The 12546-nt window shown below is 36.5% G+C and overlaps 1 protein-coding gene across 4 annotated transcripts in view; it reads right to left on the bottom strand.

Moving 5' to 3' along the window:
• Positions 1–12546, bottom strand: part of APC (APC regulator of WNT signaling pathway) — a 174710-nt gene that overhangs the window by 93007 nt on the left and 69157 nt on the right. For all 4 annotated transcript variants that reach the window (XR_010745787.1, XM_066339106.1, XM_066339108.1 and 1 more), the window contains 2 exons: positions 5913–6017; positions 2152–2250 (listed from right to left, as the gene is read on the bottom strand). Coding sequence is in view for 3 of the 4 variants with exons in the window: in XM_066339106.1 (XP_066195203.1) it covers positions 2152–2250; positions 5913–6017 (204 nt within the window). In the remaining variant the exon portion in view is untranslated. The remainder of the gene's footprint in view (positions 1–2151; positions 2251–5912; positions 6018–12546) is intronic.

Here is a 12546-nt window from a genome sequence, read left to right as displayed (position 1 = left end):
GACCTGTGTGAGTTAATGACACTTTTTTAAATATAGTCTACATCATGCTGAAAAAACACTGACAATCCATGTATTTTAAAGTTTCCCTTTAAAATACCTCAAATTAGCCAATATTTTTTCTGTTATGATGACTGACTTTTATATGGACAAGATTATTTAGAGCAAATGCAAAACTAAAGACTTAAATTAACACTTTTTCGAGTTCACAGGGATAAAAACAGTAAAGCAAGCAAATGTTTATTTAGTACATATAAAATACTGAGCATTTGTCAAATTAACTCATGGTATGAAAACCCAGCACTACACATTTAACTTGGAGTAAACCTTTTTTTTATTATTAAAAATAGTGCTTTTTGAGTGATTCCCTTGGCTTTTGTTTAATATTGTGGTCAAGGCACTATTTGGTTTGTACTCCCTCTCTTCAGTAACAGCTTTCAATTAAGAAATGCATTTGATTCTTCTAGTCAACTTTTAGCAGAGTAACAGGATGTAGAGAATGATTTCAGATACTATCTAAAAACTCCAAACTCCTAAAGCCAAGATAAACAGGAACATTCAAAATCAAAGCACAACATAAATAAACTATCAAAGGGAATTAGAAAGTAGGAGCATGTGTGTTTCTCTAGAATATAGTATTTAAGGAAGAAATAAGACTTTGGACCATTAGACAAATCTTCCTACTAATAATTAGATATTTACACTGGTTACCCTATCAACGAATGATTTTATTTGGCATCTTCAATGACAATTCCAATGTGCCTGAAGATTAATACATAATACTGAGTTTTTTAAAAAAATGAACAAGAGCAGGCAGACTAAACAGCGAGTCTGGTAACATAAACTTCTCTAAACACTACAGGACTGCTGAGACAATACGGATTTTAAGAGTCTGTGAAACTGTATGGTCACATAAGCAAAATCCACTGAAATAGGAGCCACTTCTGTGACAGTCAAGCATCCCAGTTCGGAGATCCTGTCTTCCTCATCTGGAAAACCCCAAAAGTAGCATTTAAACAAACCCTTTGATTCTTAAAGGAGAGTGAATTTAATTTGCTTTATGCATATCTTTTTGCAGATGTTTCAGCTGACAGCTATAATCCAGTGCAACTTGGATTTGGAAGGTAAAGTTTTTGCTAGAGAATAAAGCTGAAGAACCCACCAAATCAGGCCTCCCAGCTGCAGCTCATGTATTATTGGAAAAACAAAAAAATCTATTTGTTTCTTTTTAACACACACTGCCCACAGACTCATCTCTTTTTGCACCTGTAAATGCACATCTCCATTTAGAATCTCTACCGTTTTCCCTTTTTGGGCATTGATATTAATAACTTCCTACCCCAGAGCACATTCAGTTCAACCTGTGTCTTTGCCTGTATCCTTCCACACTCACTCCTGGTCCTGCCTTCAAGGCCTTCCCACTGTTTGTAACTTTGTGGAGTTCTACAGTTTGCAGTGAAAACTAGCAGACAGCTGATGTTACCTCCATTGAGGATGTGCATACAGCATGGGGACTGAAATGACAACATTGTAACACTGTCTTAAGGCCCAAAATCATTAACACAATGCAAAATTAATAGGTCAAACTTCCCAGAGGACTGTGTTCAGCACAGCACCCAGTATCCATACTGCTGCTGATTCCAGAGGCAGTATGAGCTCCAGTGGCTCATCAATTTGCCCCTTTTTTCCCCCGCTCTTTTTTCATGCCGCATATGTATTTTTGAGTGCAGTCTTCTATTTGCAGATGCTCTGAAGGGCTTACATAATTTTTTTTCTCTTTTTAATTTCTTGGCAACTGTGTCTGTTTTGTGGATTTAGATTCTGCAAAAGTATTCAAAGAAGTGCTCCTAAAATGGTTAATTTTCATCACTGATTATAAAACAACATCACAAGGTTTTTAGATATTCCAGTAACTTTTAGGAATTGCTTGCTCCTTACTGTAGCAACTCTTAACTCATCATCAAGTTAAAAAAGAAAGATTTCTGTGCATATATTTTCAAAGTTGAAAAAATATACTAAAATTTTAACTTAATGAAAATACTATGCATGGACAAGACTGTTCAGATAATATTAGTATTACTGGCAGAAACAATGAGGTTATTATATTAGTATAAATGTAGCATTAGCGACCTGTGGTTTGTAATCTTCGGTTACCTTGGTACCCAGATGACTTGTCAGTCTGCGAGGAACAGAATAGTTACTACTACAGCTCATAACACTGGCTGTCTCATGGTCCACTCGAGCAGCAGAACCCTACAGATTTAAACAACAACTCATATAAAACAAAGTCTGAGAGAAAGAACAACATTGGCTAATTCAGTTCCAGCACTGGATGATGCAGTTGTGCTGACAGCAATGAATTGCCTACCTGTTTCTGTTAGGTCCTCTCTGCCCTGACACAACTTAAGAGGTCACTGTTAAACCTGGTTTTATTAACCCCTTTTCCTGATATTCAGTCTCAATAGAACTGTATTTTCAACTGAATAGATTTACAGTTACTATTTTCACCAAGAAGTGGATTCTGGAACAAACTGAGTAATAATTTCAACAGAGAGAAAAAAAAAGCCTCCACTTTTATGTCAGGTTTTGTAGCTCACTGGAATAGGTATCCAAGAGCCCACCAGTAACAGGAGACTGATCTCAGCAATGAATAACTCTACTTGAATTTGCCCATTTCAAAATCAAATTTTAAGTGATTGCGTAGATTTTTTAGTGAAAACTGTGAAATAATGTTGACACTACTGGATGTAATTTTTCTAAAATCTAGGTATGGTCCCACTTGTATTAGCAAGACTCAGTTATTAGCATCTTTGTCCTCTTTTAATTAATTTCATTTATTTATATTTTTTCTTCTCCTGCCATGTTTTATCCACTCGTATTCTTCAATTTTTTATTTGCTGTTGCTTTCTTTCTATCTGTGAAGTTTCCCTTACTATCAATGTCGCTTCCTTCCCATTTGCTTTGGGAAATTAAAAAATATATTTGTTTAGAGAACCCTTAGTATCAATAACTGTTTTCCTGAGGTAGTCACTAGTTGGTTTTTTTTATCTTCTAAAAAGCTAAAATCTGTTAATGGAATTATTACCTAATTTGCAAAATATTTTTGAACTATCTACAGATCTCAAACTATCTATGGATTTCAAACAAACAAACTATGGATCAATTAATTTTTTTAAGTAAACGTATGTAACACACCAAAGAAAAACTCCATGGAAGACACTTTGAAATAATGTCTCTTTCTTCTATGTGCACCATAAAGAAAGAGGAATTTCTCAGCTCATACAGTTCAACATCTTAAATGTGAAGTTGAAAGAGACTGTAAGTACAAGGTACGAATAACTTAATGAAGTGTTTGTACAGACAGAAAAAATCTAGTTATACTGGAATATTTAAACACATTAACCTTATACTCATTTCACTCTTGCATTTGAATTCAGAAAGTTTGGTACATGTTCCAGCAGAAGTATTTTATGCTACAAGAGTGTAACTGGAGTTATTTATATTGGCACTATTTATCCCAATCTATATTTCCTATGTAAACAAATCCTTATTTTCTCTATTAACTACAGGGGAAAAAAACCTAAAAGCTTATGAAGAAAATCATACTACATTGTCTCCATTATTTACTTAAATAATGTTCAGTGCTAAGAATATGGGAATGAATTATACCATGCAATTCCTCCGTAGCTCCTCAAACTACATTCAGAGGATTACAGATTCAGCAGATTTTGTGTACCAAAATTATCCATTATTAAGCTCAGTGTGATTGTTTCATCCAAGAAGGTAAAAATGACCTAAGTCTGGGGCACTATCTATTAAAATTCACCACAGTGTAAATGGAAATAGCAAAGTTTTCCTATTGTTTCCCATAAACACTATCAACCTCAGTTCAGGTAACCAATTCCTTCAGAGCCATCCTGTGGTTCTGCTACTTGGGGGACGCCAGGCTGCTCAGCTGAAGTGTAACTGCATTTCTCACATGCTTGTAAAGACGGAACTAATGTCACGTAAGCAGCCATTCATCCAAGGAAATGGGAAATTACAAGGAAGTGTTATGTGAACCCTTCCTGTGTAGGACCTCTTCCTTCAAAATCTTTTCCTGTCTACTTCATCTTGTTTCTGCCTTTTATACTTCACTGTCCTTCACTGTTTTACCCTGCTATTTACCATGCCAGTTGAGTAATTTCCCGCTTTGTGATGTATTTTTGTGATGTATTTTCTTAAGAAGAAATGTTGACATATTGTCCATCTCAACAAATTCCTTTATAGAACTTGCAAAACAAAGTTACAAAGAAAATTTTACTTCAGTGAGAGAATAGTGAGTGCAATGGAAAAGACAGCTGAAAGATGGTGCTGAAAAGAACCCATTTAATTAGTGAAAAATTCTGGATTTGATTAACACTGACTACAAAATCAAGTAGAACCAGATAATTTGGTGAAAACTTTTTTTTTTCACTCCACTGAATGGTGATTACTCTAAGTATACTGAGCTGGTTTATCAGAAATAAACATTATGCCAAATCCATTAAACCTTCTCTGTCTGGACTTGCACTGAAAGCAAATAATCCCCAGATGATTGTTTTAACACATATACAATGCCCTGGCTCTATCCCCCACCAGGAGGAAGGAATATCCATATTTTATACATTTTTACAACACAAAGGTCAAAACTGCACAAATCCTCAACATTAAGGCCTCAACTGAATTATGAGTGGATCATCCATTTGCGTAAGTCTGCCAGGACATGACAATCCCTTCTTCCTTCCTTCCCTGTAAAATACATTGTCCAGGAAAAACTCCTAATTCATTCTCTGAAGCTGGATGATAGAGCAACAATGCATCAATTATTTAAATACATTAAGGTTTAAGCCCCAAAGCAGCAGTGAACTATTTTCTTCCCCAACCACAAAGTTGTCATAAGAATTAAGACTCAGAATCCCAATAAGATATGGATGATAAAATTTAATTCCAAATGGTGATCAAATGTATTTCAAAAGCAAAATTATGGGCTGCACTTAATACGTAATCAAGTGAAATATTCTAGCCAAACCACAATTCTTTCTGATAAATCTTCTACAAGACACTTTTAGAAACATTTAAATAATTCTACTTCCCTGGAGTAACAAAAAATATCCTGTATATGAATTCAGCTATTAAATCTGTAGTGTGAAGTTTTAAAAACCCAACTTACTAGTGGGAATGTCTAAGCTACAGTTGGAAATCATGAAGGCAATAATCATGGTAAATAAATAAAAGTACTTTTAGCCAAAGAGAGAAGTAACAAATATTGATAAATATTGGTTTTATAAGACAAGTAAAGAATTTAATATATACTTCAAAATATCCCACTAATGTATTTCAGTAATAAAAGGAGGAACAGCCATGAAAAATTATTTAGAAGCATTTAAATAACTCTTCAGCCAGCTTTCAAATTACCTCATTAATACTTCAGTTTCAAAGCTTTAGATAATACAGTATTAAAGAAACATTAATGATAAACCTGTAATTTACTTTTTTTTAAAAAAATCACCAATATATTATCAATTGGTAACTTCTAAAATGAAATTTTATGAACAATTTTCCATAATTTACTAACCCTTCTTATATTACAATTCAGCTACAATGAAATACATTTTCTGTAGTCATTCTTGCTATTTCTTTCACACTATTAGGCTCATTAATCATTTAAACAAAAGAAAAATGTTCCCTGCATTACTGAGTATTTATACTTCTCTTTACTGAAATACTTCCTTCCAGTAAATACAAAAAATTTCTCAGATATAGATGGAAAAAAGAAAAACATACATTTTTTAAAACAAATGGGCATGCAAGCACAGTAAATTAAATACACACATGTAAGCATCATATGCCTCAGGTATTTAATTTTATTAAAACAAGCAAAATACTCCATTTACCTGACCAGTACTGCTGGTTGCCATACTGATTTCTGCTGCTCCTTGACCTTCATTCTGCCTCTCTGTATCATGCGAACCTGTCTCATGCTTGCTTTGAGGTGCTCTCTGTTAATACAAGAGTTTATGAAATTACAAACAGAAATGAGGTACAATTTACCATTCAAAGCATTCTCGGCTGTGAGTGCATCAATACTGCATCCTCAGGAAGCCACTGAGCAGCACTTTGTATTTCATAACGCTGAGCCTCAAGAATTAACAGCCACGACTGAGTGCCTTCAAAAAACCGCAAGATGAAAGAGAAGCATTTCCTCTGAGAATTACAGCCCTGCAAGACAAAGGATCTTCTGTGACACACAGCAGCATCGTTTTCCACCAGCTGTGCTCATATCCCTATCAGAAATGTAACAGAATTGGAGCAAACAACTGTCTGCTCTGCTCAGCCACGTGACCCCTGCTTTTACTGGGGACCACAGCCAGCACTGTTCAATTAAGCTTCACATTCAAAGATTAATAATTTCTGCTTGAACAGGGGGATATCTGTACTATAAGAATCCTTCTAAATGTCCAAACAGTACAGGAATTACCAGTTTAACAGAAATGAAATTAATATAGCCTGACACTGATCCATCTAAAATTTTGTCAAAATAAATTTAACTGACGTCGCAAGCTAGTACAGACAGGTTTCAGTTCCTTTAGGAAAACAGATTTTTATACATCTACATAAAAATTAAACTGGTCTCCCTGCTACTGACAGACATTTAAATGAGCAGTTATGAAATATGTGAAGTATCAAATGTCGTCTATTAGTGTGTTTAATACATTTCGGATTTTCAGAAAGACATGAATAACCCATGGAAATGGCTGAAGTCCAGAGTTGAAAGCAAAATTTTTTTAAGTATTGTTTTTGTTGCCAAGCTTCATTTCACAGACTGAGAGGCTACTACCTAACAGACAATCTTAATTAATTTTTTAGCCACATATGGTGTATGTCATGCAGTTTCTATGTGGCTCTGAAATGTTCTTGAGATGCAGACCTAGGATAGCCGAGTCTGCCTCATCTTGATTTAAGGATATTTATCTCTGACTTTTTCAATACCTCTCTTCAATGTACACACCCTGAAACATCTTTGGATACTCTCAGTGTTCACACAGTATCACTGGCATAAATAACTCAGTTTTGTTCATTTAAGACAGAAGAATCTCACTAAACATTGAGTAGAATTTCAGAAACCAGTAATCAGCATGTGAAGTGATAATTTAGGGATAAATTAAGGTGTAAATATAGTTTAACTAAAGGAATGAGGTATGTCAAAAATGCAGGATATTACAGAAACTAGTAATATGAGAAAATTGGAAACAACTATTTGTAACAAATTCCTTGACATTGTATCTTCACTTATGGAAAATGAGTCAGCCACAGGCCACAAGCCACAAAGCAAATCTCCAAGTATTTCAGGACACACAGTGTTACTACTTTTTAAAATCTGATCTCAAATTTTCACCTTCACTGTGTATGAAACGAAACTGCTATTGATACATACAGTAACTGAAGAAACTTTGATTCCCAGTATAAGAGTGGGGCACCCAATCAAGATCAGGCCTTGCTGTATAGGAGGTAAATTCAGTATAACGCTGAATTCCTCCTGCCTCACAACACATTTAATCTTCAATAAAGTGTAATTATGAGTTTGACAAAATCTACATCTAAGCCTCCAGTGTAATTCAAGACAGAATTTTCCAGTCACTAAATGACCTTTTGAATCCTATGAAGAAAGCAGTACTGAACATGCCTACAGATAAAGATCTGAATAGTCCACTAGCAGGGTGCTGACCCACTGGGTCACCTGAGGGGACCCACCTCCTCTTCCAAGAATACTAGTGGGATTGGGGCAAGATGGTGAAAATGGGGTGTACCTATTAAATAGTTCTGCTGCATCCAAAGCACAGAAACAGAGACATTTCATTCCCTAACAAGAAAAGTTTCTGCTCTCCTTTAACACTTTCTGCTCCTATTAACATATATTTGCTTGCTAACTGTTATTTATGAATGAGATGCCTTCCTATGCCCCCCAAGCACTCTCAAGAATATGCCAATACAGGAAGTAGTCAACTCTAAACACAAATTAATTTGCAAGGCAGTTTTTAACAGTTACTAGCAGGGCTTATCTGATTTGAAATGCAGAATGTGCTCTCAATGTGCAAACCCATTACTGTCACATGAGTTATCAGCGGGACTTGAATATCAAATCTGCGAGTTCTCAGTGAAGACTCCCTACCACTTCAATCACTGAAGTAAATTTGAAGTGAGTTGTCCTCTTCATGCAGACTGGCAAAAAAGAGGTAATAACAACACAGGCAGCAAAAACCAGGTTATTACTTGAAAACTGTGTATTTATATAAATATTTATTATATATATACACATGATTAAACATATTTATTATATATGAAAATAGCACATATCCATGCACATGGATAATACAAATTTTTAAAAGATACACAGTACTACTGTAAATAAATATTCATCTGAGACTACAAATTAATGGTTAGAAAGGCAATATAACCACTGAAAGTATGTGCCCTCTTCATGGTGCTTTTCAACACTGAACACAGAACCCGTGGAAGAAAATACAGATGCTACCAATCACAACAGCAAAGAACCAGAACATGTTAACAGCAGCAGGCTCTGTAAGTCCTACATGAGGCACAGCTGCCGGAAAATGCCACTCACATCCCCTGGGTTAAACTGCACCACCTGTTTTGAGGCACTACTTTTGAAGAGGCCTAAGATGGGTTTGTAGCCTCTGTCATTTGCTGAATCTTGGCATTAGACCATGAAAGTCAGTTTGACAGAGTTCACTTGTTTGCTCTTGCAGCAAAATTATGGGAGACTGCATGTGCCAATTACAGGGACATGGGCCTGTTCCTTCCATGACACTTGCCACCATTTTTTAAGCGCTTCTGAAGTCAGCAAGAATTTTCATTATCAATTACTAATTTCCATGTATTTATTAGCAGAAAATAATAAACTCTAGCTAGCATAGTAGACTTTGACTATTTCTGCTAAGAAAGCAAATTACAAATAATTTTACCTTACATATTGTCAATACCTGAGTTCCAAAGCAGACACTTATATATTCATTAGGAATTGTCATTACTCCATATTAAATGAGATATACACACAAGTAAGACATATATAAGTAAATTAAAAATGCAACAAATGAAACTAAGAAACAGTAAAAAATAATTTTGCTACAGTTGGTTTGAAGACGAAAGGAAGTCTCATGAGTTAATCCTTGAGAACGTTCCTGTCCATCACAGTTTAAAACCTGCTGAGCATTAACCTCAGGAAGAAAAAATCCTTCACATTTTATCTACAGCAACACTGCCTCATGGAAATATTCCACATTTCAAGTTACAGATATTACAAAAGAATGGTCTGTACCGCTACTGCCAAAAATTTCCTTTTTCCTATAAATAGTTTCATATTGTACCCCATAGCTGAAAATTGTTTTTGGAGATGTCTAATCCTACAGTGGATGAAGATATCACCATTTGCAGGCAAATGACTTCAATTTTTGATAGAATCATCCACGGGACTTAGCAATCTTAAAAATGCAATAAAACGTGTGTGAGAATTTTCTCTGCTCAATGATTTCCAAAAGCTGGTTCTATGTTATAGCATTTTATTTGGTCTTACTCTTCAAGATATATTGCACTTGGATTCCATAGTGACTGGTATCACCACAGCACCAACTGTATCAGCAGACAAGCTGTGATATTTATTACTGTTGTTACCGATCTTTGTAACGTAAAGAGCACACTCAATTTGGTTACTGGCACCGAAAACCAGGAAATAAACTCTCCAACCAATTTACCAGGTATAGAAAGCCAACGTTTTTTTATTACCAGTGCTGAATGCATGGGCAATTCTCCTCAAAGCATGATCAGGAACAGGCTAACAGACAAGCCTATATTCCTGAAACGAATACATATTTATCACATTTCCTGAATACATGCATATATGCTGATTTTTTCCATGGACTTATTTGGATATGGTTCAGATCTTCTGATCAATCTTTTTTCCTTGAGAGTATCTCAAATATGTGATCAGGCCACAAGGTACTCCTCTTATCATTATCTGTTGTCACACACAATCCTTGTTCTCAAAACTAAGATATCAGCTAGTACATATTAATTACTGACATAAGTAAATAAAGAAGCATTGGTTGGAACACAACTTATCAGTCACAGATGTAGGGATTTAATACAAGGCTGGTCTAATCCCTGACATTTGTACAAAGCACTGTATGGTACAAAACTAAGCATTAACCACAAATATAGGGATCAAACACTATTGTGCTAAGGTTGTAAAAAATTTCCAGCATTTTCCCACCGCTGCTAGACTTCTTCTTAAAGAAATATACTTGTTCAGTAACAGTATCAGGCACAGGATAAAAATATAAAAATGTCTCATGTTTGTATTTTTCAGTTATATGGACTTTGCAGTGTGACTGCACCACCAGACAATTTCAGAATTAGATCTAGCTGTTCCCTGTAGGAGATGATAATCACTTGGAAATTATTAAAACACACTATAAAATATTAGTGAATTACTGAAACACATCAGAAGCAGCTGTGGGAAAAGCACCATAAGCATCAACGTTTAGTAGAGATGGAAAGCTACAACTTTAAGCTATAAATTTGATTTTGTACATTAAATTATTAGAAAACACATAAAAGCTTCACTACAGATGCAAATAGATAATTTATCCTATCCTTTGCATCTGGATTTGCATCTAACATTCAAAAATTCAAGAAATTTTTGAATGTTAGAAAGATAATAAAAAAATATTCTGGGAATATCTATGGTGACATGATGCATGACTGACAAAATATGTCTCTTATTGTCATTATGATTTATTTGAATTTTATAGAATTACAGAATAGTCTGGATTGGAAGGCATCTTGGAAGATCATCTATTCCAAACTCCCTGCCAAGGGCAGGAATATCTTGCTGAAAGCTCTGTCTGACCTTGGATGTTTCCACGGATGGGGCCCCTGCTGCCTCTTGGCAACTTCTTCCAGTGTTTCACCACTCCCAACGTAGAACATTTTTATCTTGTACCTAATCTGAATCAACTCTCCATGAATTTAAAGCCATTACCTCTTCACTTATCACTATTCCCTACCAGAAAGTTCCTTACAGGTCCCCTTTAAGCACTCAAAAGATGCAGGTCTCCCCAGAACTTCCCATAAATTGAGTTTCTTTCTGTGTAACTAGCAATGTATCCAATGAAGGGCATCAAGAGAATCTCAGTATCTTTATATATGCCTAAACACAAGAAAAAAGTTCATGCAGATGAATTAGTGTGTGTGCAGTGACTGCCTCCTTTATCACTATCACCACCCTGGTAACTCTGTCCTAAAACATGTAACTATGCAACCAGATATCCAAACATATTCCAGATAAGACACATCACATGAAAATTTCAATACATCAGTGTATGAGGCAGCTAAATAATTTGGTAAAAGGAGTGAAAAACTACCATAAAAATTTTTTTTCTGTAGTTGCAGCTCAATGCTGTTTGAGTCCCTGAGCACCAGTAAGTTCAAAATACTGTTTTTTGGGTTTTTTCTATCAGATTAAAAGAAAAACACTCTGGGGAGAGAATCTATCTTACTATATAGGGCATAACTATCTGCTGAGAGGCTGGTCAACCAGGCTTTACACCAGGAATTACAGGACAGAGGGCAGGGCTCGCAAGGCAGGAGCCCTAGCTGGTGGGAACACAAGGGTAATGCACACAGCTGAAATAAGAGCAATGTCCTTGGGCACAGGCACACAAGGAAGAACAAGGTGCAGCAAAGTTGCCTTGCTGGGAAAGCTCCCAAGCCTGTGCTGGGCAATGGGCACAGCCAGGTGCCGCTCTCTGGTACATCCCTGCACCACTGCTTGGGGAGCAAGCAGGAGGTGAGGGTACAGGAATGTGGACTGAAAACTGCTGGAGTAGTTGGGAATCAGGGAGGTTGCAAACAGTAGCACAAAGTACACCTGGAGGCAAGCCAGAGTTAATACTGAAATCAATACTGTCCAACAGCTGCATGCTGGGATATATGCAACCCTCCCCAAGCTGGAGAACGTGATACAGCACAGGGTTCAGCTGCCTTCCAGAGGGACCTGGATGGGTAGGAAGAATGGGCTGAGGGGAACCTCAAGCTATTCAAGGAAGGGAGTGCAAAGTCCTGGACCTGTGACAGAACAACTCCAGGCTGTCCAGCAGGCAAGCACCTGGACGTCCTGGTGGGCCATCCTTTCAAAGGCCTTGTGGCAAAAATATCCAACAGTATCCTCTGCTGCAGCAAGGGGCATATTGTCAGCAGGGCCAGGGAGGTGGCCCTTCCTCTCCACTTAGCATCCAAAGGATGCTGTGCATCCTGCCCAGCACACTGAAGTTGGATTTACAATGGATTCACAGAAGTAATTCCTGCGCAGGCTACAGCAGTCCTTAAGGGTCCTGAGCATCTCTCCCACACAGAGAGGCTGAGAGAACTGAGACTGTTCAGGTGCAGAAAGAGAAGGTTCAGGGAGATCTTGTCAATATCCATAAAGACCTGGACTGACTCATGTCAACA

The sequence above is a fragment of the Sylvia atricapilla genome, chromosome Z (genome assembly GCF_009819655.1).
Source record: "Sylvia atricapilla isolate bSylAtr1 chromosome Z, bSylAtr1.pri, whole genome shotgun sequence".
In the NCBI taxonomy this organism is placed as follows: domain Eukaryota; kingdom Metazoa; phylum Chordata; class Aves; order Passeriformes; family Sylviidae; genus Sylvia; species Sylvia atricapilla.
This window is presented reverse-complemented; position numbering and strand designations above follow the sequence as displayed.